Source organism: Lepidochelys olivacea, assembly GCF_965140295.1.
Source record: "Lepidochelys olivacea isolate rLepOli2 genome assembly, chromosome: 11".
Classification (NCBI taxonomy): Eukaryota; Metazoa; Chordata; order Testudines; family Cheloniidae; genus Lepidochelys; species Lepidochelys olivacea.
Genome location: NC_140421.1, coordinates 39,510,649 through 39,537,948, shown reverse-complemented (window position 1 = coordinate 39,537,948; position 27,300 = coordinate 39,510,649). Strand labels below are relative to the sequence as shown.

The window sequence follows — 27,300 nt, the reverse complement described above, 5'->3', positions numbered from 1 at the left end:
AGAAATCGTCTCAAGACATCTATAGCCTGAACACTAAAAACTGAACACCCAAACTTAGGGGACATTTTGAAAGTTATACGCAAAGTGACCTGCTCAAGTTTACACATCAAAAAAGTGGTGGTTCAGAATAGAATCCCGGTGTGCTGACTCCCCCCTCTGCTTTTCTCTAATACTGGAAACATATTCCTACAATAAAGAGCATGTGGTTCACAGGAACACTCATCAAATGTGGAGCCTTTAATTTTTAAGTTATTGATATGAATATCCATCTAAAGACAGTACTGATCAAATAGTAAACACTGATGGCTCTTCTGTGGCTTATTTGAAATGAGTTTGTGGTCTCAGTCAACTTCCTAGTGGCCAAGCAGCCACAAATAAACAAACAACACACACACAAAAATCATAACCACAATTTGTAGCCTTGTTGGAAAACTCAATAGAGCTTTATAATAATTCAAGTTTCATATTAAGATTTCATGGCATTGAACATAGTAAATTTAAAAGACAATGTTAAAAATCCTATTTTCAAAAACATTTTCTTAATGGTGTTATTAGCAACAATGCAGATGAATCAAACAAAAATTGAAGATCATTATCTGTGTTGTTTACATTTTGCATTTCATTCAGAAAAGGAAAATAGACCACTCAGTTTTACTTTTATTTCAGTTCAGTTTTACTCTGTAGCTTCCCTGCACTAGTACAATGCTATAAAGTTTAGGATGAACACACTACAGGAAATTAAAAATAAACTTGTTTTCATTCATATTTAAATAAAACATCTATAAATATCAGATTTTATAAAAATTATATACAAAACTGATTTTTGGACTTAAAAACCATGTGATAGTTTCTCTTTAAATATATTTATACTAATTTTATAATGGCTAGTCTTGTGTTAGTACCATGGATATACTAATTCAGGAACAATCACAAGATTCTTTTCGCAAGCCAGCTTTGCAGAGATGGCAAATGTGAACTTCAGAGCGAGAGTGGGTGACAGCCACTGACTTACAGAACTGTTCCACCCATTTAGTGACATCAGCACTGGCCTCAGAGCAGATGATTTATTCTCCTTCATTATGAAGGGAGAATAAGGCTAGTTGCTGTCCAAACAAGGAAAGTAAGGACTGGCTCTTAGAGGAAGGAGTACCTACATATTATCTCACTTGAGTTGCCTTTGAGATCAGGCCAAATACATAAGGGCCTTCAGAAGTCTCCTGTGAGGGGGCAGACTAAAAATTTATTTAAAACATGTTTGGAAATGAAAACTGTCAGAGCTGAGAAAGGAATGCAGAACTTCTTAGCATGATTTTTTTTTTAAATTTAAAAATGGAAATAAAGCTACAGTAATTTGAAATTCTCTTATTGTAGAATTCTCTCTTACCAGTACACATTCACAGTAACTCTGTTGTTTGCAGCAAAGTCCTTTCAAGCATACAAAAGTACCACAAACTAGACAAACAGCAGGATCTTTAGGAACCTTGGTACAGACAGTACAAGTCTTTCTGTGATAATACTGGAAGATGGTATTATAATTTTCAGGCAACTGAAGGAGACATGGCAAGTCCCACTTAGGCTCTTGTATAAGCAAAACCTAAAAAGAAAATGATAGAAATATTTATCAGTATTGCATGTATATTTATCTGTGCTGTGAGATTTAGAACTACAGAATATAAATGTAAGAACTGTTTTTAAAGGAGGGAAATGTACTCTTCGAGATGGCCCATTCTTTCTACTGCATTCCACACAAGCACTGAAGTGTCCTTTAAATGCTTTCTGGCTTCCTATGGAGACTATTAATGCTGCATTAAGACTTCAGCCAGAGAGCATCACTCAAGAGCAACATGCTTCTTCTTGCCTCAAGGAGCTCAGCATACTCATATACATTGCTTTAGTAAGGTTACAAATGGACTACTGACTGCCTTTCCTCAGGGCACAATGCATTACACCTTCTAAAGGCAACAAACTTCACAGGTAAAACATGGGGCTTAAAGTCGTGTTTACTTTGGGGATTTGCCCTGATTATAGCCATTAGTGGACAGCCAGTGACATAGCTGCGCCACTGCCAGTCCCTAGCATAGACAGGCAAAGCTGCTACTTGTACTGAAATTTGGGGCCAAAAACAGTAGGGTAAAGTTAGGCTCTGAAACTGATGTCTAGGAACTTGTTTGATTTTCAAACATATTGAGCACTCAACAATTCCCAGTTAAATTGATGGGAACTGCTATTCCCTATGAGGTCAAAGGGAACTGCTGGATACTCAGTACATTTAAAAATCAGACAGGTGCCTAAATATTAGTTTCAGAGTCTAACTTTACTCTCTTATTTTTGAAAAACTTCGCCTAAAATTTTTAAAGAGCCAATAATACATTACCATTGAATCTATTCCATTTTTTGCAGGTTACCCACTTAAAGGCACACATGTGTGAGGAATTTCTTACAAATTACTGTTCTGCTATTTCACAAGAGTTTGTTATAAAAACTGAAAGAGGTCTTATTTGAAAAATACAGTAAAACAGCAGTGTTCTTTTTCAAACATAAAAACGATATCAATAGTTTTATGACCATGGCTCAATGGTCTATTGAATGAATCAGATCTACTGAGGGCAAGAACATTTTGTGATTACCATTAGGGTTCAAGTTTTCATAACAAAGTTGTACCTGTAAAATATGCAAGTGAAACAGATGCAAACACAAAACACACATGTTGTGGGTTCAACTATGCATTTTGCCTCCTTATTTTATCATGATAAATTTAAAACACAGCATTACACATACACACTCAGCGTAACTAGAATCAAGTAATTCCATTCTTACACATCAGCACTGTATGGGGGGTGCAAATTTTTTTACGTACCTTCACTTGTTCTGCATGTCTTTCTGCAAATGAAGCCAATTCTAAGCACCACTGCGATATCATATTAAATGCTGGCACTGGCCAATCAAGGCAAGAGGCACTGGTGAATTGATGTGGTGACTGAAAAGATGATGGTAATAGACCCAGGCAGTTTGCAAGAACTGTAAATTCTTCATCTTCCTTTTAGACATGAAACAAGAAAGACTTGATCATTTTGTGTTATAAACTCAAAGCACAGCACAGCACTGTATGTATCAATTCCATATCAATTAATATGTAAGTGACTGGGAGGGAGCACGGTGGACTGAGGCTCTGCTGCACCTGATTCTCCAGTGGTGTAAAATCCCAGAGGGACCTTACATCAGAGGTGCACGTTAAAGCTGCCCCTGAACTTAAGTGAAGTGGAGAATGAAACCCATAAAATGTTAGCTTACAGTTCACAGACCTAAGAGTGAAGTCTAGTTTGAATGGAAGTGCTGTATTCTCTACAAATTCAGAACAGGTTTTAAGATTACTTTGGTGATATATCTGAGAGGCAGATAAACCGCTGTAAGGCCCCGATGCTATAAACACACACGTGCTTAATTTTAAACACAAGTAGTCCTACTGATTTCAATGGAACTACTTACATGCTTAAAGTTAAGCACATACGTACATGTTTAGAACTGAAGCCTAAATTGATAATTAGAGAAAAGAAAGAAAACATAAAATAAGACCATACATTTATGCAGAGCACATTGATAACACAGGGATGAAATGAATGGGATAAAACAATACAGGAAAAGGGTAGAAAGAGAAAAATGTGAAGTATTCATAAATGAATTAGAGTATGTCCAAGATGCATGCCAGCCAGCAACAAGTATATGATTAGGAATAAAATAATAATAATAATAATAATAATAAAAGACCAATTTGGATAAATATATGCAGAGTAATCCAGGGTGAGAGAGAAGAGGCTGCAAAGTATTAAATGACAGATGATGAGAGGACAAATTATAGAATGAAGGGAGTGTAAAAATGGAAAGAAAATTTAAGTAGGAGAAAGTAAAAGAGGTTGCACAAAAGATTAAGCCAAAGATTAACACATTTTTCATTGGAACAATAGAAATCAGCAAAGGAGACATACAGCTTTTAACAAATATAGAATATAACTGATTGACAGAAAAGATATTACAAATACACATATTATTTTGTAAAATAGGACAAGAGATGGATAACAGAAACAAGATCAGGAAAATATACACTGAATGAAATCAGGATTGTTTCCAAATGGGTATGAATGAAATGCCTGAGAGTCATCAAGTTCTAAGGCAAGACAAGATTCACTGCAGAATTATGGGGTGAAAGTTGCAAGAGATACAGGGCAAACATACTTGATCAACTGGCAAAACATATGGATAGAAAAGAGCTATTTACTAGGATCCCCTGCCAATGAAAGATTAGTAAATGCACAGCAGATAACGTTTTTTCCAGTCTAGTTTTAAAATACAACAAGAAGGGTTCTAATAGTTTTTCTATGGAGATCATTTTACTGTCTAGTACATCTCCTTGGTACATTCTAGTCATACTAAATTTTCCATTTAATTTCTTACCATCACTCCCAATTATTCCCCATTTCCTATGCTATGTTATTTTTCCCTTTTCCTCCTTAGTGTCCTTTAAATAACTCTAAACTTATGCCATCCATTAGTCTGTTTAAGCAGATGCAGGTTGCTATGGCAGAACAGGAGCTATTGCTGGTTCTGGGGAGCATTAAATACATACAGTCAGACGTGCATACTGTAGTCCGATGGATGCTAGTAGTTTTTTCGGGTGGTGGCTAGTAAGACTGTCCAGAATGACTCCATCTTGAACATGGGAGTATGTATATGAAGGGTAAGGACCATCTTTTGACTATGAAGTAACCCTAGTAGGACCATGAGAATTGCTGGTCTGACGAGAAAGACATCCCTGTTCCTATCGCTTTTCTAATTTAACTTGCATCAGTTCAAGTACATCTAATTTTCCACTTGCATCAGTTCAAGTACATATTAAGCAAAAACCCATCCAGCTAGAGACTGAGTTTGTCCACTTGCAGAAGAAAAAAGGAACAGATGACGAATATATTTTAAAAATGAGTTTTGTGAAATATGGAGACTCATTAGGAAGAGAAATACAGAAAGACGACTACAGTCGTCCAGAGCTGCAGAAGAAAAGGGTCTCTCAGCTACAGTGGCAATACTGTGCAGAAGGACTGATTTAGGAGACCATTGCCAGAAGAAAGTGGTGGGATAAGGTCAAGATCTACTGAATCAATAAAAATTGAAGGGCAATAGAATATAGAATGACTACAGTAGTCTAGAAAAAGAATAGGAGAAAGGGTGAGATGAGTTGCAGTCAAGGCTGGCCCACAGCTCTACCCTTCCTACTCCTCACTGGAAAGGATAGGGGAGGAACAGAACTGCTCTTTTTCTATCTCCCTTTTAGCACAGGGAGCTGGCCAGCATCTGTGTTTATTCTCTTCCAGGAAATATGTGGCAGTTGTCTTAAACACCACCACTGAAGAGAAAGAAGGTGGTACCCAGCTATTTAAAGACCACCTCCTGCTCCTCCAGTAGAACCAATGACCGCTGAAATGGCTACTTGGGTTTCATGTAACTCCCAAGGTGGCCAGAGATAAGGAGCGAAAAAAGGGGAAAAAGCCTGTCCCAGACCTCACCCCTCCCACCAATTTGGGTATCTAAATTCTGGCAGGAAGCATGAAAGAAACATGGAGAAGATCAGCAGCAGCAGCAGCAGGCATTGTAAGAACCCTGTCTGAGGATCTGCCCAGAGCCAGAGCAAAGGAAATGTAGCATCATCTGAAGTGCAGAGGAAGGTTATACAGTTCCATACTAATGCCAATAACAACTTTGTGTGTGTGCGCCACTTCTGGAGAAGAAGTCTCCTGCCTGCACTATTATGGCATCCTTTGCAGGTGTTGCCATTGCTGCATCCACTTTAAATGATCATGATGCAAACGGTTTTGGTTGTTGGCTTTAGTTTTTTGCCTTTGCTGGTTCATTCTCCTTCTCTACTTGTCTATAATGACTTTCAGCAGATTTCTTTGTTTCCCTTTTTAAGGTCTGGGTTAAATATTACTTGCAGGTAACTTAGCCTCATCTCGCTCAATTTGAAAGCCAAGTGTCTTGATCACCCTCTTTAACACGGTCTCAATTTTACCTGTCCCTTTTAAAGATGGGCCTCAGAAGTCATTCTTATTATTTTAGAGGCAGACTAGTGCTATCACTTCTCACAGACTCAGGAAGCCAGACTGTGAAACAAATGAATTCATTTTGGAGAAATTTATTTAAAGCAGGGAATTCTTGATAGATATTTTCTCCCACTGGCCTTCAAGTTCACATCCAATGGTTGCTGTGACTATGCACGGGACTGCTCTCCTCCCCCACTATTCCTCTGGAAGAGCTTGGAGGGATGTGGCTGCTCCCTAAGCCTCCTTCAGGGGCCCTGAACCTTTCCCTTTATGCACACATACTGCAAGGACAAGTACTGCAGGAAAAGCAAAGGCACTCCTTTTGTCATACAGCAGGTCTCTTCAGCTGCTGAGTTCATGTTAATAAGCTACACGGTGAAGAAGAAGAGATCCCTGTGCTGTGGAAGTAAAACCAGTTAAACTAATTAAACTAAAAAGAGCCCTGAAGTTATCCTGTCAGCAAGAAGTAAGATACATTTGATCAAAAACCCAGTCCTATGAGAAGAATTCACAATAGGAATAGGACAGAAGCAAAGGCCTGGTCTACACTGGGTGGGGGAGGGAGGGGGGGAATCAATCTAAGATACGCAACTTCAGCTACAAGAATAGCGTAGCTGAAGTCGACGTATCTTAGATCGACTTAGAATCACTTACTTCCCGTCCTCGCGACACGAGATCGATGGCCACTACTCCCCCATCGACTCCGCTTCCACCTCTCGCTGTGGTGGAGTTCCGGAGTTGACGGCAGAGCGATCAGGGATCGATTTATCGCATCTTCACTAGATGCGATAAATCGATCCCCGATAGATTGATCACTACCTGCCGATCCAGTGGGTAGTGTAGACGTGGCCAAAGGCAGGATCACTAGTTACTCCGGATTTCCCTTGACTAGAAGCCAGAAGTCTGAGGAACAGGTGGTTGGCAGGTCACAGTGCCACCTGCTGGAAGCAGATAAACTTCTGAGGGAAGAAGACCCTCCCAAACATACAGGATTGTCAGACATATCTTTGAGATGGAATATTACTATAAATGAAAAATACATCTTCCCTATCTCCATTCCCCTATGCACAAAATGAACTCCCTAGCCCCATTTATTAAGCCCTACTGCCTCGCCACTCAAATCTCTATTAAAAATTTTATCTGATCTTAAAAATAACTTTTGGACATTTACATTTTTTTTACACCCCCACACCCCCATCCACCCACTCTCACAAAATAAAAGAACTTTAATAAGGTTGCAAAGTTAAAACACTCAAAAGTTAGGAAATGCCAGAATTAAGGTGGCCCTGGCTAGTGTATTAAAATACAGTATCTCTTAATTCTTGATGGAATTGTTTTTAACACATTACTTGCACAAAGAAGAAAATTCTGTGGAGGTTGAGATTAAACATTGGGGGGGGGGGTGTTTTTTAGCATCAATGTACGCAAAATAAAGTTACACCATGGCCAGTGATTTCACTCTATATTTTGTCTTTTGCATGCAAAAAAGCCAATTCTGAAACCTTTCTGCTCACATATCTCCCAGAGAAGCCCACAGGAGGTTATGAAAATGAAGAGGAGGAAGTATCTAGCATATAATATATTGCAAAGTTAGCAGTTCTTCTTGCCATGACACCTTCTACAAAAATATGCAAAATATAGTAAAACATTCTCTAGAATCTTACAATGTATCTGAAGTCTTTCATGTATGTCAGACATGAAGCAATGTTACAGCTAAACAAATATCTGCTCTAAATAATACAAAATGTTGGACCTTTTCTCTTTTGAGGGTGGCGTAATACATGTTTCAATTATAGTATATAAAACTTTCAACAGAAAAAAACAGTGTCATCACCTCCCTCCCCGTATTGTACCTGACAACTGGGTAAATCCCCTCCAAAAAGATGATGTTGAAGAAGGCAGGTGATCCTGAGGAAAGGCAGGCAGAACTGCTGCAGATAACACTCTATTGAGTCAGGAGACCAAACACTAGGGCTAACCTAGAGTGAAAAGAGAGGTTATTAAATTCTGCTTTCCAAATTCTATGTTCCAAAGGCTAGTAGTTCACTTATAATCTCAAGTGATTTTCTAACAAATCTAGGATATAGCACCTTCCAGTTAGGCATTCTCTTTCTCAAAAAGCTGCTTTATACATAAAGCCAACTTTAACAGAAGCAAAGGCTTCTGGTCCGTTAAGAAACCAAACAAATAACTAGATAAATTACCCCAGAGGAATGGGCTTTGATCTGAAAAAGAGGACCTTTATCAGTCTGTAGCACAAAAAAAGAAAATTTCTTCAAAATACCGTTTCAATGGTTCTCACGCCAGTTAGGTTAAAATATGTATATAGATTGAATGGAGATAAATGTTGGAAAAACTATAGTGAGAGATTTTATGCATATGGTGGACATGTCCAGTCATTAAAGAATATGGGGATGTGATTTGTAACCAAATATTACGAATTGCTGAATATTTATTATCAAATGATCCTTTGGTAATGCTCCTGGGGCTTCCTAGCAGAAGTGGTCACACCCAAAGATATTAAGAATTAATCTCTCATCTGCTAGTAGCCGCTATATTACCAATAGCCTCCCACTGGAAAAAGAAAAATAGTTCAACACTAGAGGAATGATTTAAAAAAATATGGGTGGTGGATGTTATGGAAAAATTAACATATCAATTATGCACCCAGCAAAACAGACAGAGGACAATAGATGCTTAGGTATTTTTTACCATTCAATTCATTACTCAGACAAAATATATTCACTGCAAAAAAAAAAAAAGCAGCACACATGTCCAATATTTGATTATTAACATTTATAGACATGCCTGGTTTAATAGAGTCAGTAGTTTCATTCAATTTAATAAAATCACCAGAAATAACGCATGCTGGGTGGTACAAAGAGGCTCACTGTAATTTGTTAGCATCCTGCTAAACAAAGAGATTTAATGACTACATTACTGCATAATATTTCCAAAAGAAACAAAAGGTCATTTTGTTTCTATTTACATAGTAATGATTTGTAAACCTGTTAAAATTGTCTAAACAAAACTGTCAAAAAATACCATTGCTAATTCTTCAGTTTCTCCTTCCTCAAACATCTTCCCTTTAGAGAGCTCAGAAATCACATGACTCAGTAATGCTTCCCAAGACTTTTCTCCATTGGATGTATTCTGTGAATAAAGAAAAAGGCAGACTCAAATTGCATCAGTCATACAAAATAAGGAGAAAATTGTTTCTGTAGAAGCTGCAAAGGTGAAATATATTTCCTTTAAAGCAACACACACATTCTGACTCAAAGAGAAGAGATACATATAATATTGGAAGGGTGATGTTTTAAGCACAAATAAATACTGCATAACAATACACAGGATGTAGAAACTGAAACAATATGTGGATAGTGAAAAGCTCCTAAAATCAAATACAATTCAGATGGAATATATTTAGCATATACAGTGAGGTTAAGTGGCAGTTTTGAAACTGTAATTTGCTATAATGCGTTAATTAAACTGAACCAAGAAATGCTTGAAATTTAGATGTATTGAATGGGAAAGAAGCTATCAGAAAATTTAATGCTATGTAGAGAATGGGTAACATTTATACAGACAGGGAAAAATTCAATGGAATTTATTTTTTTAATCAGTCACTTAGCTTTGTGCCATAATAACTGTGTGTCAAGAAAGCTAATAATTACAGAAAACCATGAGAAATAAGCAGCATATTTCCATAAATGTCTTCCTTGAAATTACACAAAAATAGCCACAAGAAGAAACAATATCAGATACAAACTTCAGTTCATGTGAGAAAAGTATAAACATGATCAACAGAAAGACAAAATGTTGCCAGGACGAATATTTTAAAAAATACCAAAACAAATGAAGTGGGTTGTAATATGTAAAAGCTCTACCATACAATGCTGTATAAAAATTGACATTCACTTCCCTAATGTACAACAAGGTTAATCATCTCTTTCTAGGAGTTTAAACTCCTCACTGAGGGTGAAATTCACCGCAGGGGCCAGGCCAGATCCCTTTTCCCCATTTAGGCCCTTAGCTCAGGCTCTAAGCCAATGGTCTCCAATCTATTTTGTTGGAGGCTCCTCTTGTGATGATTTGGCAAAGAGATGTTCCTCTTTTCACCCCGTGTTCCATCTCTCCAGGACTCTCAGCACCACTATATGTCCTTTCTTCTGCCCATTCACACTCTCATCTACCATTTCCAGCCTAGCCTTAACCCTGGTCTTTAATTTCTTTCTTAAAATCTTTTTTCTTCTTCTGCTCCCTCCTCATTACTGCTTCTCCTTCCTTATTCCCCCAGTCACCAAAAGGCTACATGCAGCTTGCAGAGTGATTAGGGCTTCCCTGGGCTGGGTTTCAGATAATCTCATGGCCGAGCTGAGTATGAAAAGGAGTAAAGAAAACCAACTTGACATTGAGCTACTACCTGAACCTGTAGCCCTGTACACATGCCAGCGGTACTAAGGCATCTGCCAGAAACAGGCAGGGAAGGCAGGCTGCTGTCAGGAGCTACCAGAGATGCTTTAATTGCCACTATTGGACTATGTCTGCTGAAGGGTGCAGTGGGTAGTTCTGTGTCCAGTGGGTAGTTCTCTGCCTCTCTCATGCTTTACCTAAAGTGGCGTATGAAGTGGTCAGTGGGCTCTCTGTACCCAAAGCGGGGTGGGTGGGTGGGTGGGTGTAGGTCTGTCAACCTTCAACCTTCTTGAATTGACAGACTTTCAGTTACCATTCACTTTGATTTACCTACACAAACCCTGAACAGCCTTCAGCAGCAGGGTGTCATATAATGTAAAACTACTACCCACATAACTTTATTAACGTCTGTCAGAGACAGGCATGCCAATGAAAATGCCAGTTTTTCTTTCTAGAATACAAAAATACGTTACCAATACATATTTAGCTGCATATGTCAAGAGGTTTCAGCACTTGTGATTCTCAGTGCCTTTAGGATGAAAAAACTCTGCTACTTCATAAATCCATTTGCTGATCCATGAACATAATTTGCAACCCTAAGGCACAAACTACCTTATGTGCTAAAAAAGCTATTATTCTACTAGAGAGAGAAAATCTTAGCATGTAGCAAACCTGACTACAGTGTGCCATCATTCTCTATTTTCATACAATAAAATATTTCATTGTAGATAGCTGTTGAAACATTTAAAATATATGTTCAGATAAAACTTGACCCATTCTACTAACATTTTATGAAGGATAAAAAAGCTGCCTACATTTATCAACTTGACTGTGAAAAAATATAAACTGACAGCACTTTCAAGCACTCTCTGTCACAGATTTATACCTGTAAAATTGTCTGTCACTTAGGTCTCATTTAGATAAACAAAAAAGTGCACAGACCTCATGCTAAAATTGTGGGTTTGAAATTGAACACTTATTATGACAGTATCCTATGAAAAAATATTTATTTAACAATAATGCAGCATCCATCCTATTGCACAGTATCCTCAGATACCAAATAGCACATAACAAAATTTCGTTACTTAGCCCCCTCTGGACAAACTACTGACTTGCACTTAAAAACTGTAGTGTTGTATGTGCTGACAAGCATGGCCAATTTGTGCTTACATGGGAAAAGTAGGCCAGGTGTCTCAGTTTCCTTATAAATACTACTAACGGCAGGAAGGAGGATTACCTGCCTGGCCCACAATATTGCTAAATTCCTCCTCTGGTTCCTTTCTCAGTTGTGCATCACATATTGCATATTTTGAGAGGATTGCACATGGCTAGTAATTAATAACTATGAACAAAACTAGAAAATTCCATATTTTCTTTGCAGACAACTTGCTTTTTTATTTACTCAAGTAAGTATATTAGATTGCTGTCTGGTACATCTAACAGGACTTCAATTTTACAGTGAGAGGAATACTCTATTCTATTCCATTATATCTAGCTAAAGAATCAGTTTAACAGAAAGTCTTATTCCCAGTCTATAAATCAGTTCTTTATCAATGGCACATTGTGAAACTTCCAAAACCTCTTCATATAAAAGTGTCTTTATCTGATTTCCACTGTTCCATTCAAACACAAAGTTACACACACAGAAAAGAACAGGCAGGACTTTCTGTTCATGAGAAGCAGAAGAATAATCTTCTGCACTGGGGGAATGACCAATTGTACCATGGTTGGACCTAATGAAGAATTTTGTTTCTATTCCAACAGTTAATTAACAATTTCCAATAACCAATTTTGAGATCTAAAGTTGACTTTGGACAGGTCACCTTAAAAATTTCCCTGTCCTGGCAACAACACATTGGCACCATCATATATTAACCAAAAATGTACTAAACCAATCCATACATGGATTTTTTTAAAAATGAAAAGCAGGACTAATGTGTAAAATTAAAATACTACTTGAAATATTTTTATTAGCACTTTAGTAGATTTTAGTGCTCCTGCCAGTGAGGGACTTACACCACTAGACACAGAGGCAGCATGTAAGCTTTTAAGCACAACTCTGCAAATCTATAGTAAAACAATACTAGAACTTTGATATATTACAAAGATACTTACTTATGCCAAAATGTATAGTAGAGTCCACTGAGATTAAGCTAAAAATGAAACAAATCTGATTCACTTGTTACTTGAACAGTAGTTGAACCAGAGATGAAATTCTAATGATGCTAGGCCACACCTATTCTACATTAAGTTCACCACTGAATTGATACAATATACTAATAAATCCTTCATAAATTTAATAACAGGTTTCAGAGTAACAACCATGTTAGTCTGTATTCTCAAAAAGAAAAGGAGTACTCGTGGCACCTGAGAGGCTAACCAATTTATTTGAGCATAAGCTTTCGTGAGCTACAGCTCACTTCATGAAATGAGCTGTAGCTCATGAAAGCTTATGCTCAAATAAATTGGTTAGCCTCTCAGGTGCCACAAGTACTCCTTTTCTTTTTGATAAATTTAATAGACAATCTTATCAATATTTAGTTTTTAGTAAACTGACCAACCTTTTTCAGAGCTCCTGAGTTCTTCCATGCCACCCTGTCTTCAGCGCTGCATTTTACAGAAAATGCTGCTAGGGCTTGGGTATACAATAATGTAAACAGCACCTTTACAATGCAGGTAAAGTGTTCTATAAAGTAAACAAAGAGTCATTGTCTTTCACATTTTTTAACCCATGACTTCAGTTTATTATAGACCAATTACACAGTCTCTTTCAATTTGCAAATAAAATGCTTCTCCAATGAACAATCAATTCAATATGAAAAAATCCAAAGAGCACAAAATCATTTTTAAAGTACAAGCTTTGGGACTCTCCCACCTCACAGGGTCCTAGAGGCCAGGCTGCAGCCCGAGCCCTATGAGCCCAAGTTGGCTGGCACAGGCAAGCCGTGGGGTTTTCCTTGTTTTGTTTACATACCCTCCGTACGTTAGAAAGTTATGGCAGACAGCCCTGGAGGCTGTGAAGTCTTCAATGTACAAAAGAGGTACAGTGCAAGTATACTTTCATTTCCCTGAAAATTCACCTCAATCTTGATCAGCAGTGACTTCCTTCTAGGGGCTTCACAACATTTGTCATGCTCACGTTATTGTAAAGAATTACTGATAAGATGTTCACCACAATCAACTGAAGTTGTAGACTAGAGCAAATTGTCTATCTTATCATGTCCGCAAACCTGATTCAAATATCTGGGTTAATCACAGTTCTAACAAATACTGAAATAGGTGCTGAATGACCCAAATAATCACAGTAACAGGGGCATTCAGCACATTTTTTTTAGCTTAATTCCTGACTCTCCACTTTCATTTTTCAGATACTGAAATTCCAGACCCGCCACAAGTCACTAGTTCCTACTTAATACAGTACCACACCTGTGCCTGAACCTTAGTAGAAAACAGAGCTGGGATGTGGAGCTAAGATAAATCCTGTTGTATTCTTATATATAAAAATATGAATTATGTTTTTTAGAAAGAGCTTTCTCTTTTCTTTCAGAAGCCCTCAGAATTGTATTTAGATATGTATGCATACCACACCCACCCACCCACACTATAGATATATAGATTACATAGACAGACAGGACATCTCTCCCTACAGGAAGACTCCAGTCTGCAGTGGGTACAGGGAACTGCTCTGAAATCAGCTGTGAGCAGCTGGCAATCAGAGGCAGAACGAGACGTCACAATATTTGAAAGAGAAGAAAGGTGGAAGTGAGGGTTAAGGTGCAGATGTGCTAAATGTCCCTTTTTCTCATCTTATTAGAGGCTTACAGCACTTCCTGCTCCAAACAATTTCATTTATTTTCAATTTTGCAGATCAACTTTAAAACTTAAGTTTGCACGACCTACCCCTTTCCTACTTCAATTCAAATCAGTCCCATACTAAGGGGACAATCTTCCATACTAGCATCGATGTAACTCTGATTCCTATTAAAAATAACAGGAGTTAGGCGCTTAAAACAAGTGCTCCCCCAGATTTTGGTTCACTTTTAGTTACATAATATGATGCAACAACAAACCAAAACTGGCTTAAATTCATTCCTCCTTAACCAAGGGCTGAGTGAGCTTTGTGCATGAAAACATACAGGAGTTGACGTTGATTTAATTAAGTGCTTATCCAGCATATAAGCAAGACTGAGGGGGTGCAGAGGGGATGTTGGGTCCTCGGACCCAACATTGGACTGCAGGATTCATTTGTGAACTAGTGTCCATTTTTGTCTTTTTGTTTAGTAAATGCTCACAAGAAATCCAAACACAGACAGAAACCTATGGATTTTCACATTCTTTAAACACTATCTAAACAGCATATATTTACTAAGCACAATTTACATCTAAATGGTCTATGTCATTGAAAAGGTACTAGTTTTTGTATAACCATATGCGTCCCATATTAAACACACCAATGCATGGGCTTTACTTCTTATCTCAACATAATTACACTAGTTTTCTTATAATGGATTTCATAGTATATGTCATCTTCTACTCCCACATCCTCCCCAGAGAGAGGACAATCTCCTGAGCCTCTATCACAGCCCCCCACAACCCAAGCCCTTCTTTTGTTCCTCTTCCAGAGGCTCCATCTACAGACCAGCCTTCTTCGATTCACGCAGGGAAGGAGATCCACAGTTTAAAGGCCATGCATGCGCACGCACACTCGCAGCTTTACATGGCTACATCTACAGACAATTGATTCCATTCTAGTTTAGGACTGAGCTCAGGTCCTCAATTCTGATGCCCCTTGTGGCAGTACATAGAGATCTGAGCCAACAAGAGACTGTGTATTAATTTTACACCATGAAAGTGTAAATGAAAAGAAATACAACTTCATATTTCTTACTGTAAAACTGGGACACCCTCCTCACCCAGTCTGCATAGCCACTACCTTTGTCTCCCCTTCAAATCTCTTAGTAAGACTTACCTCTGTCATGTTGCCTATGATAGCAGGACTCTGTCATGATGCCTAGTGATAATAGCTAGGGAGGTGGCCTTCCTTAGAGTTTCTCATGCACCTGTTCTAATTTTTTTTTTTTAAACACACTCCAAACAGTGCACCTAGGATAAGATTGCGTACGTAAGCGATAAATGTTACACTTGTCTTCCTCCTCCTTGTCATTCACTTGTATTCTACACCCAACTGTCATGTCTTAACCTCTCTGGATGATAAGGTCTGTGGGGCAGGGGCTATACTATAAGTGTGTACAGCACACTGGGTCCCCAGTCCAGTTTGGAGCTCTGGGCTCTACTGCAGTACAAAAAAGTAACAATGATCATAATTAGGGGCCTATCAATTTCACAGCAGTGAAAAACGCAACACGGACCCGTGAAATAAGCCCTTCCCCGTTAAATCCGATGTCTCCTTGTTCCTAGGAGCACCCCAGCAAAGGGGGATCCTAGTTCCAGATAAACCTTGTCCATCCCCTGCATAGCTGCTCGGGTGGAAGGAGGGGCGAGAGAGACCAGACCCACATCTGGGTGCCTCCCCCTGCTGCAGGATGCTCTGGGACTGGGCAGCAGCCCTGGAGGTTCCTGTCACTGGAGGAGGCTTGTGGAGTTGGATCTGATCTTCCCTGTGCTGCTAGGAACACCCCAGCAAAGGGGGCTCCTAGCTGCTAGTCCAGGCAGGCTGGGGCAAGACAGGACTTGCTCTTTGGAATCTCTCCTGGCTGCAGATAGCTCCACACCCCTCCTCCCCACTCTGTTCAGCCCTGAAGGCAGCACTGAAATTAGGGTGACAATCCCAATACGCCCCCTTACAACAGATTTGTTACCCCCCCCCTTCCAATACCCTTTCGGGTTGGGACACTGTGAACAGTTACAACACTGAAATTTCAGATTTAAACATCTGAAAACATGAAATTTACCAATTTTCAAATCCTATGGCTGTGAAGTTGACCATAATGGACAGTGAATTTGGTAGGGCCCTACTTATAATGACATTATAGGATAACTACCACATAGATTAAATATAAACTTTTTGCATGTCCATTTTACACATTATTATTGCTGAAATTAAAGATCTATCATGCTTTTGTTGTTCTACTTACAAAATACTTGCATTGTTTGCATTAATAGTAAAAGATGAATTTTTTTTTCTGATGTGCAGAAATTTTAGTAGAAGCCAGAATTTAGCAGAACCAATTTAAATTACTTGGTAACATCAAAAGAATTAGGTTAAGAATTTACAATTTGCAGAAAATGTGATTTATACAATGTACAGCAGTAAAATAACGAAATATTTCACATAAAATACCTCAATACATACATAATACAGAGATACCTTGCAGAACTGCTAGGATTAGGGGTCTACCAGCCTTTCCTTTATAAACTCTGTTTTCGAGCAGGCTTTATTGTAGGCTGTGTAAAGGGACACTCAAGAATTTGGAGCCCAAAATGTTGTTTTTGTTTAAAAATTTATTTTAAAAATCCAGTAGAAATAGCTGTGAAAAGCATTCCTTAGTGGTGTTGAAAACCCAAACACCAACAGCATGGCAATAGTTTCACCCTTGCTAATGATAACCTAGTCACAATAATACATAACTCCACCTTCTATCTGGATAATAGCAGTGCAGTCTATTTTGTTATGGAAACATCAACCCTGAAAGGACTGCACCTGGCGCAGAACGCAGCAGCAGGTCTCATCACGCACAAACGTTACTGAGAGCACATCAGCCCAGTGTTGTTCTCCTGCCACTGACTCCCTGTAGAGCATGTGTCATAAATATAAAGGGAAGGGTAAACCCCTTTGAAATCCCTCCTGGCCAGGGGAAAGCTCCTCTCACCTGTAAAGGGTTAAGAAGCTAAAGGTAACCTCGCTGGCACCTGACCAAAATGACCAATGAGGAGACAAGATACTTTCAAAAGCTGGGAGGAGGGAGAGAAACAAAGGGTTTGTGGGTCTGTCTGTAGTCGTCTTGGCCGGGGACAGAACAGGAATGGAGTCTTAGAACTTTTAGTAGGTTATCTAGCCAGGTATGTGTTAGATTATGATTTCTTTAAATGGCTGAGAAAAGAATTGTGCTGAATAGAATAACTATTTCTGTCTGTGTATCTTTTTTGTAACTTAAGGTTTTGCCTAGAGGGGTTCTCTATGTTTTTGAATCTAATTACCCTGTAAGATATATACCATCCTGATTTTACAGGGGGGATTTCTTTATTTCTATTTACTTCTATTTTTTATTAAAAGTCTTCTTGTAAAACACTGAATGCTTTTTCATTGTTCTCAGATCCAAGGGTTTGGGTTTGTGATCACCTATGCAAATTGGTGAGGCTTTTTATCCAACATTTCCCAGGAAAGGGGGTGGTGCAAGTGTTGGGAGGATTGTTCATTGTTCTTAAGATCCAAGGGTCTGGGTCTGTAGTCACCTAGGCAAATTGGTGAGGCTTTTTACCAAACCTTGTCCAGGAAGTGGGGTGCAAGGTTTTGGGAAGTATTTTGGGGGGAAGGACGCGTCCAAACAGCTCTTCCCCAGTAACCAGTATTAGTTTGGTGGTGGTAGCGGCCATTCCAAGGATAACGGGGGTAATATTTTGTACCTTGGGGAAGTTTTGACCTAAGCTGGTAAAGATAAGCTTAGGAGGTTTTTCATGCAGGTCCCCACATCTGTACCCTAGAGTTCAGAGTGGGGGAGGAACCTTGACAGCATGATGTTAAGTTTAAGATCTGCATCCTGATTCTCAGAACACTAAACAGCCAGGCACAGGATACCTAAAATAGCTGGTCCCTTAGGGACCAGAACTGCCCTCAATGTGGCTCCACTCCTCTGGTATCTGCCTCAAGGGTGAAGCCCATCTGTACAGAAATCAAGGCTTTCCTGGGGGCTAGCCCATACTGTAGAACTCTCTCCTGCAGGATCTAAGGAGTATCACAAACTGCACCATAGTGCAGCACAAACGCAAGACTTATTTTTTCAGTCTTGCATTTTCTAAGAACAGTATTACCACATTAGCTTACTTTTAAAAACCATGCACACTAACAATACGTTTTCGCCTGGGAGTAAGGAGCAGTACAGGAATGAAGAGGAACTGCATTTGATAGATATTTGTCTACTTGTTTCATTTCATAATTCTAGAAGGAACTAAGATACAGTGTTGGGTGCTGTGAAATAACCTAAGTAGAACAGAGTCGGAACTGAAAGATTAAACTGATTTTAATGGAATGGAGAATGACTTAAATAAACCAGTCTAGTTTCTCTCCAACCTGAGCAAAGTACATGAGGTCAACAAACATCATAAATGGTAAAAATAAAATAAGTTTTTAAAATATATTTTAATTCTAATAAAGCTATTGTTACAAAGAGCTTTTTTTATATAATATACCTTTTATCTTGAAAGTGTCTCTTTAAATGCCAAAAGAAAAGGAGTACCTGTGGCACCTTAGAGACTAACCAATTTATTTGAGCATAAGTTTTTGTGAGCTACGGCTCACTTATGCATCCGATGAAGTGAGCTGTAGCTCACGAAAGCTTATGCTCAAATAAATTGGTTAGTCTCTAAGGTGCCACAAGTACTCCTTTTGTTTTTGCGAATACAGACTAACACGGCTGCTACTCTGATATCTTTAAATGCCATTTCCTTGATTTCTATTGAGGCCCCTTTGCTTTGCTTTCTTGTGCCATAGGGTGAGAAGTCTTTTCTAAACCCCTCAAAAAATGACAGGAGAGCACATGGCATCTTGCATTCCACTAATCCAAGGCAAGAATAAATGACCCTAGTGGGCTCTTGCTACCAGCAAAACTTAAAACTGCCCTGAGGCAGTCAGAAGAGTTCAAATGCTATATTTGAATTACTTTCGGTTGACCCCCTCCCCTCAAGTCCTGCACCATTGCATAGCTTTCATGGACTTCAGGGTATGTCTACACTGCAGCTGGGTGTGTGCCCCCCCAGCCCCGGTAGACAGACACATTCTAAGTCTGCTCAAGCTAGTGTGCTAGAAAAAGCAGCGTGAATGTTGTAGCATGGTTAGTGGCATGAGCTAGCCACCCCGAGTACAAGCCCGCCCAATCCTCTGGGGCCGTACTCCAAGGCTAGCCTATGCTGCAAAGTCCACACTGCTATTTTTGGTGCTCAAGCTTAAGCAGAGCTAACGCATGCCTGTCTACCAGGGCTGAGAGGCACACTTCCCATCTACAGTGTAGACATAGCAAGTCCTAGTCAATAGAGATTTAGGGTATGTAAATTTTCATCCTAACAAAACTAAATTCAGTCATTGTATTTAGGTAGGTCAAAATGCAGGGGTTTTTTAAAATGTGGTTATGCTTTTTGTACTTTAATTAAAAAAATTAATAAAAATAAAATTTGCAGGTTGGTTTTTTCACAATATGAACTTTAGGCCCTTTGGGAGTCCAACACACCCCCACTCACACTCAAAAGGCAGAAGGTGTTTGCAGTGGGGCATCTACTATAAATAACATATTAATACCTACTATTGTTTGTTGCATGTTAGGGATAAAACAAAGTTATATTAATGAGACCATTGCACATTGGTGTAGTATTCTCATTTTGCATTTACATGACTAAAATATCCAGGCAGTGTGTCTTTTATTATTTGTTAACTGTACAGCTGATTAGGGTGAAACAATTGTGTGCAAAAATCATCCCATTTATCTTTAATATATCTTTACACAACCTACACTGAAGTCCATTATAGAGTTTATAAAGGAAAGGCTGGTGGACCCCCTAATCCTAGCAGTACTGTGATAAGTCATTTATTGATAACTCGGCATATGCCTTTTTATTCGGTCATTTATATAAAATTAAATGTCATATGCTGGAAGGCAACAACTGCAATAAGAGAGCTTGCTGACTAAACACATTCAAAGGAAAAGGTTAGCAATTCTGCATAAACTGGAAATAGTCACCTTACCTAAATAAACCTTTTTCTTTCACTGAAACTTAAACAGATATTTGAAAAAAACATTTTAAAAAAAGGAAGTCAGCATTAAAATGTAAAATAATCCATGAAAGGCTAACCAAAAGCCCTGTGTATACATAATCTACTTTCAGTGTAGAAACTGAAATATTTACTGTTTAAGCTAATACTTTTTCTCTACTTAGTCAAGATACATATCCAGTGATGAAAGATAAATGTTAATGTTCACCTGAGGTGCTGCTGGGCCCTTTATGGTGCCGAAGGAGATTCAGGCTCTAAATGGGCAATGGAGGGAAACATTACTTCCCTTATGATAGGCTACAAGTCACTTAACCTTAGAGTGGCATAAATTAGTGCAGCTCCCAGGCTGCTTTCACAGATGCTCATGCTGAGCTGGTGAAGAAGCAGGAAGCTATAAGCAGTTCTCTGATGGTTCATGCCCACCTCATTCCCGTGGCAAGCTGAGTGCCAAGCTGAACAGAGGAAGAACTGAGCTCCATATTTTGGTTATTCAATAGGTTGTGCTCTTCTTTCAGTCAGTACTAGATCAATGTCCTTGCATATTATTGGGGGCACTGTGCTTTCAGACAAGATTTTAAAAAGGATTGCTCTGGCTTGGTCATTAAACCTTCTCCCCCCTCCTACCCCCAAATTATTTGCTAGTTTGCCTGTACAACCTTCATTTGGGCCCCCGGTGTTTATGAATTATGAGACAAGTCTTTTACTACACAATCTCATACTATTTTCTCCACAAGATGTCTGCCTTTTTCTGTTCTGGGAAAAGACAGTTATCTTTTCCGTAACTGGTGTTCTTCAAGATGTGTTGCTCATGTCTATTCCACAATAGGTGTGCACGCTCATCACGTGCACCAGTGCTGGAAGTTTTTCCCCTCGCAGTACTCATAGGGGGAGCACCCACCGCGACTCCTGGAGTGAGGCCTGCCTGGTGCGGTATAAGGGGAGCTGCATGCTCCCCCAACCCTCAGTTCCTTCTTGCCAGACAACTCCGACGGAGGGGAAGGAGAGCGGGATGTGGAATAGACATCCAGGTAACTGTCTTCTCTTCTTCGAGTGATTGCTCATGTGTATTCCATAATAGGTGATTCTAAGCTATATCTGATGGAGGTGGGTAGGAGTTCACACGTTCCCAGGACAGAGGACAGCCTGCCGAACCCTGGCGTCATCCCTGGTTTGGGGGACGATCGCATAGTGCGAGGTGAACGTGTGAACCGAAGACCATGTGGCGGCCCTACAAATGTCCTGGACTGGGACGTGGGCCACGAAGGCAGCCGATGAGACCTGCGCCCAAGTCGAGTGTGCCCTCACAATGGGTGGCGGGGGGACAAGTCCGCTCAAGGTAGAAAGCCAGAGCCCGCCGCACATCGACTGTGTGGAGCTGGCGCTCCTCACTGGATGGGTGAGGCTTGGGGCAGAGGACCGGTAGAAAAATGTTTGACCCATATGGTAGGCGGAGACCACCTTTGGGAGGAACGCAGGGTGTGGGCAGAGCTGGACCTTGTCCTTATGAAAGACCGTGTACGGCGGCTAGGAGGTCAGGGCCCTGAGCTCCGAGACTCACCTGGCCGACGTGATTGCAACCAGGAAAGCCACCTTCCACAAGCGGTGAGACCAGGAGCTCGTGGCCAGTGGTTCAAACGGGGGCCCCGTGAGACGAGCCAACATCAGGTTTAGGTCCCACTGCGGGACCGGGGTTCTAGAATACGGAAAAAGACGGTCCAAACCCTTAAGGAACAGGCCAGTCATAGCATGGGAAAATACCGTGTGCCCTTGCACCAGCGGATGGAAGGCCAATATGGCTGCCAGGTGCACCTCGGCTGATGAGGGCGCCAGGCCCTGGAGGTAATCAAGGATAAGCTGGAGGTGTTGGAGGTAATCAAGGATAAGCTGGATCAGGGCAGCCACCGGGGAGACACCAAGGTCTGCCACCCACCAAGAGAACCCGGATCACTTTGCCAAATAAGCACGGCGAGTGGAGGGCCGTCTACTTTCGAGGAGGATGCGCTGAACCTGTTCTGAGCACGTCCTTTCCTCTCCACCTAACCACTGAGCATCTACGCCGTGAAGTGAAGCGCCTCTAGGTTGGGATGGAGGAGGTGGCCCTGGTCCTGAGGGAGAAGGTCTGGGTGGAGTGGCAACGGCCATAGTGGAGCTACCACCAGGCCCATGAGGGTCCCGTACCAATGCTGTCTGGGCCACGCCGGGGCAATCAGGAGGACTGGGGCCATGCCTGTCTTTATCTTTTCCAGGACCCTGCTGATTAGAGAGAACGGGGGAAAGGTGTAGTGAAGCCAGCCTGACCGGACAGGAGAAAGGCATCGGAGATAGCGCCCCTCCCCAGGCCCCCCCGGAGCAGAACCAGGAGCATCGCCAGTTCTGCCAAGTCATGAGTAGGTCCACCTGGGGAGTTCCCCACCTTCGGAAGAGCCGGTGGGCCACTTCCAGGTGGAGGGACCACTTGTGTTGCGAGGAAAAGTCCCTGCTCAAGCAATCCACCCTCTCATGCCAGGCACCCACTAGGTGGAAGGCCTTCAGGAGGATGTCATGGGTTATACAGAAGTCCCACAGCCTGAGGGCTTCGTGGCAGAGAGTAGAGGATCGGGCCCCGCCTTGCCTGTTATAGAACATCGAGGCCGTGTTGTCCGTGAGGACCCTGACTACCTTGCCTTCCAGGTGCAAGCGGAAGGCCATACACGCCAGCTGCACTGCCCTGAGCTCCTTGACATTTATATGTAGGGTCAGGTCTTGAGCCAACCACAGGCCTTGAGTCTGAAAGATCCCCACATGGGCCCCACAACCCAGGTTTGACGCATCAGACACCAGCGCCAACGACGGGGCCCTGTCCCTGAACAGGACCCTTTGGAGCATGTTGTTTGGGGCGGACCACCACTGTAGGAAGGTGATCACAGAGTCCAGCATGGTGAGGACCTTGTCCATCCTGTTCATGGCCTGGGAGAACTTCAAGGCCAACCAGAGCTGGAGGGGCCTCATCCTGAGTCTAGCGTGACGGACCATGTACGTGCACACTGACACGTGACCCAAGAGTTGCAGGAAAACCCTGGCTGTTGTCACCGGGAATCTTGTGACCGAGTTGATGAGACCTTTCAGAGTCTCAAATCTGTCTGGCGGGAGAGAGGCCCTGGCCGACACTGCATCCAGGAGCACCCTGATAAACTCTATGCGTTGGACTGGGACTAATGTGGACTTGGTATTTTTTACCAACAGGCCCAAGGTGGTGCACGTGGACAGGAGGAGCGCCATGTAATCCCTCACCTGCGACCAGGAGATGCCCTTGACAAGCCAATTTTCCAAATAGGGAAATATCTGGACCCCCCGCCATCTGAGGTAGGCCACTACCACCAACATGCATTTGTAAAGACCCTGGGGGAAGCCGACAGACCAAATGGGAGGACCATGACTTGGTAATGATTCTGTCCCACCACAAAACAGAGGAAGCGCCTGTGCCCCTCAAATATGTGGATGTGGAAGTATGCGTCCTGTAGATCGAGGACAGTGCTCCAGTCCCCAGGATCCAGGGAGGGGATGACGACGGCCAGGGAGACCATGCGGAACTTGAGTTTCACCATGTACTGGTTCAGACCTTGCAGGTCCAAGATGGGCCTGAGCCCCCCTTTGGCCTTCGGGATAAGGAAATAACGGGAGTAATACACCTTGCCCATGAACTCCTTGAGCACCGCCTCTATCGCTCCTAGTCCTAGGAGCCACCCTACCTCCTGCTCAAGCAGATCTTCATGAAAGGGGTCCCCCAAGAGGGATGGGGGTGGGGAATGGTTGGGCGGGGAGGAAGTAAACCCTGGGAGATCGTGTTGAGGACCATCGGTCCGAGGTGAGCCATGACTATTCTGGAAGAAAAGCACACAACTGATTGGAGAAGGGTAGTTTTATTGGGGGTGGATCCCTGGTGAGGACTGGCGAGGTACCCCCGAGCGTCCTGTCAAAAACGACTTTTCCCCGCCTGCTTGCCCAGGCTGGGGGGCAGGCCGAGACCGCCTCTGAGAGTGTCTCTTATAGTCCCACTGCCTCTTATAGGCGGCCCCATACTTCAGGAGGGCAGCCTGGAAGGGAGTCTGCTGCGGCTTGAACTTAGGTTTTGCTGGAGCCGGGACATAGAGGCCCAGAGTCTGGAGGGTCGTGCGGGAGTCTTCCATGCCATGCAGCCTTGTATCTGTTTCCTCTGCAAACAGAGCCTTCCCATCGAATGGGAGATCCTGCATGGAAGACTGCGCCTCGCTGGACAGCCCAGAGACCAGAAGCCATGACGCCTGTCTCATGGACACGGCGGAGGCCATTGATCGTGCGGCCATGTCTGCAGCATCCGAGGCTGCCTGCAGCGACGCCCTAGCAGCCGCTGCCCCTTCCTCCACTAGCGCCCTGAACTTCTTCCTATCACACTCCTGGAGGGAGTCCTCAAACTTGGGCAGGGAGCCTCACAGATTGAATTTGTACCAGCCCAGGAGAGCCTGATGGTTTGCCACTTGTAACTGTAAGCTCGAAGACGAATAAATTTTCCTTCTGAAAGAATCTAGTCTCCGAGAGTCTTTGTTCTTTGGGGTCAGGGCTGGCTGACCTTGCCGTTCCCTGTGGTTGACTGATTTGACCACCAGGGAGTTGGGCGCTAGGTGGGTATACAGGTACTCATGCCCTTTAGTGGGTACAAAGTACTTGTGTTCCGCCTTTTTAGAGATGGGGGCCAACGAGGCCGGTGTTTGCCACATGGCATTTGAAATTTTAGCCACCTCCTTCATGGAGAGGCAAGGCCACCCTATCCGGTGTTGATGAGGACAACACGTTAAACAGCGAGTCTGAGGGCTCCTTCATCTCTTCTGCTTGGAGGTGAAGGCTTGCTGCCACCCTCTTTAAGAGTTCTTGGTGAGCCCTGAAATCCTCCTGCGGGGGGGGGGGAGGGGGCGGGGACGGACATCACAATCACCTCCTCCAGGCAGGGCGAGGAGGCCGGTGCAGTGCTCTGGGTGTCAGCAGGCACTGGAGGGCCCACCACCTGGTCGGACTCCAGGAACAGTGCCGAGGACGTATGTCCCACCGACTCCTTTCTCAGGGTTCTGGAGAGGGAGTCTAATGGTGCTTCCGACGCTCCAGCCACCGAGTGAGCTCCCACCGGTGGCTGCGCCGGAGGCCACGGTGCTCACTGATACCATTGGGCTGGTCACGACGCTCAGTGCCACTGCACCTGCTGTGGCCCCGGCAGGGCCAGCTGTTCGGGTTGACTGGCCTGGCCCACCAAAGGACGGCTACAAATGGAGACCGGGGTTGGCGTAAGATCTGCTGCTATCTCTGGATCGGGAGGAACAGTGGTGCTAGGATCTATGACGGCCGTGGGACCGCGATCTCGACATGGAGGACTGGTATCGATTGCAACAGATGCTCCGCAAACAGCCTTGATGGGCGGACCCACAGCAGCAAGCTGCCAGTGATCAACGCCCGGGGCTGCGGTGCCTTGGCAGAGACTTGGAGCGGGAGTCCGAGTGGGAACAGCGTCGATGACCGTGCCGTGACCGACTGCAGTACCCTCTCCGAGATGAGGACCATTGGCGACGCCCACTGCGGCCCCATCAATATTCACTCCTTGAGGACAAGCGGTGCCGAGAATCCTAGCCAGAAGGAACCCAGCCAGCCAGTCTGGTTAGCGTTGAGGGTGAGCCACATGGACTCTGCCCTGAGCAGTCGCTGGGCGGTGAACGGTGTCAGGAACATTCCCTCAACCAAGACTGGTATCAGGCCGGAGGCAACTGCGGAAATCCCAGTGGCGGCTTGCCTCTGGAGCGTGGGGCCAACATCGGTGGTGCTCCGGGCACCGGCATGGACATAACATCCCAGGACGCCTGGAGGGCTTCAGGTGCGGATGGCATCCAGACATCCAGAGAGGCCTGTTCCAAAGGGGCCAGGCTACTCTACTCAACCTGAGTAGGAGGCCTGGGGCCTGGTGGGGATCGAGGACTGCCCGACATGGGCCTAGCCTCTGTCCCTGACTTCCCTCAGTGCTGCTGTGAAGATGGAGTCTTCCTGGCCCTCTTGGCAGGCCCCGTGGATGGGGAGCAGTGCCAACTGGTCAGTGGCACCAGAGGGTCGCTGCATACTGACGCCGCGGTGCTGGGTACCAGTTCGGAGTGGCGTGCCGGAGTCGGGGTGAGCACTGACTCCATCAGGATGGCCCGGAGCCTGATGTTCCTTTCTCTTTTGGTCCGAGGCTTAAACAACTTGCGAATCTTGCACCTTTCACTGATATGGGTTTCTCCCAAATAGCGCAAACAGTCTGCGTGCGGGTCACTTCTTGGCACAGAACACCTACATGAGCTGCATGATTTAAACCCTGGGGCGCAGGGCATGCCCCGACCCGGCCTCACTGACTAACTAAACAGCTAACTAACTACAGGTACTAACATTGAATGAATGAGCAGTTCTGGGGACAAGCTACAGCAAAGCTGGAGCAGAGCAGTTCCAACGCACCTTCACTGGCGGCAAGAAGGAACTGAGGGTGCGGGGAGCGTGCAGCTCCTCTTATACCGTGCCAGGCAGGTGCCACTCCAGTGGTCGTGGGGAGCGCTCCCGCTACAGGTACTGCTAAGGGAAAAAACTTCCAGCACCGGTGCACGTGGCGAGCACGCACACCTATTGTGGAATACACATGAGCAATCACTCAAAGAAGAAAATGGGATAACTATTTAATATTTATTTTTACCTCATTGTTCAGTGTGTGGCCCTGGGCCTTATTTACTGCACACGATCTAAATCCTGCTCTGAATACAAAATTATTAATTTCCTCTTGGGCTTTTCTGTAGTACTCTTGGGCTTTTCTGTAGTACTACAAACAATCCATTTATC

At 42.9% G+C, this 27,300-nt stretch overlaps 1 protein-coding gene and 1 long non-coding RNA gene across 4 annotated transcripts in view; one reads left to right on the top strand and one right to left on the bottom strand.

Moving 5' to 3' along the window:
• UBR3 (ubiquitin protein ligase E3 component n-recognin 3) overlaps positions 1–27,300 on the bottom strand; it is a 215,164-nt gene that overhangs the window by 7,553 nt on the left and 180,311 nt on the right. For all 3 annotated transcript variants that reach the window (XM_084642586.1, XM_084642587.1, XM_084642588.1), the window contains 5 exons: positions 13,064–13,188; positions 9,135–9,242; positions 7,943–8,068; positions 2,858–3,037; positions 1,385–1,594 (listed from right to left, as the gene is read on the bottom strand). In XM_084642586.1, coding sequence (XP_084498712.1) covers positions 1,385–1,594; positions 2,858–3,037; positions 7,943–8,068; positions 9,135–9,242; positions 13,064–13,188 — 749 coding nt within the window. The remainder of the gene's footprint in view (positions 1–1,384; positions 1,595–2,857; positions 3,038–7,942; positions 8,069–9,134; positions 9,243–13,063; positions 13,189–27,300) is intronic.
• On the top strand, positions 22,775–24,844 carry LOC311528590. Its single transcript, XR_014713641.1, has 3 exons — positions 22,775–22,829; positions 23,665–23,784; positions 24,645–24,844. It is a non-coding gene; the product is annotated as an uncharacterized lncRNA (long non-coding RNA).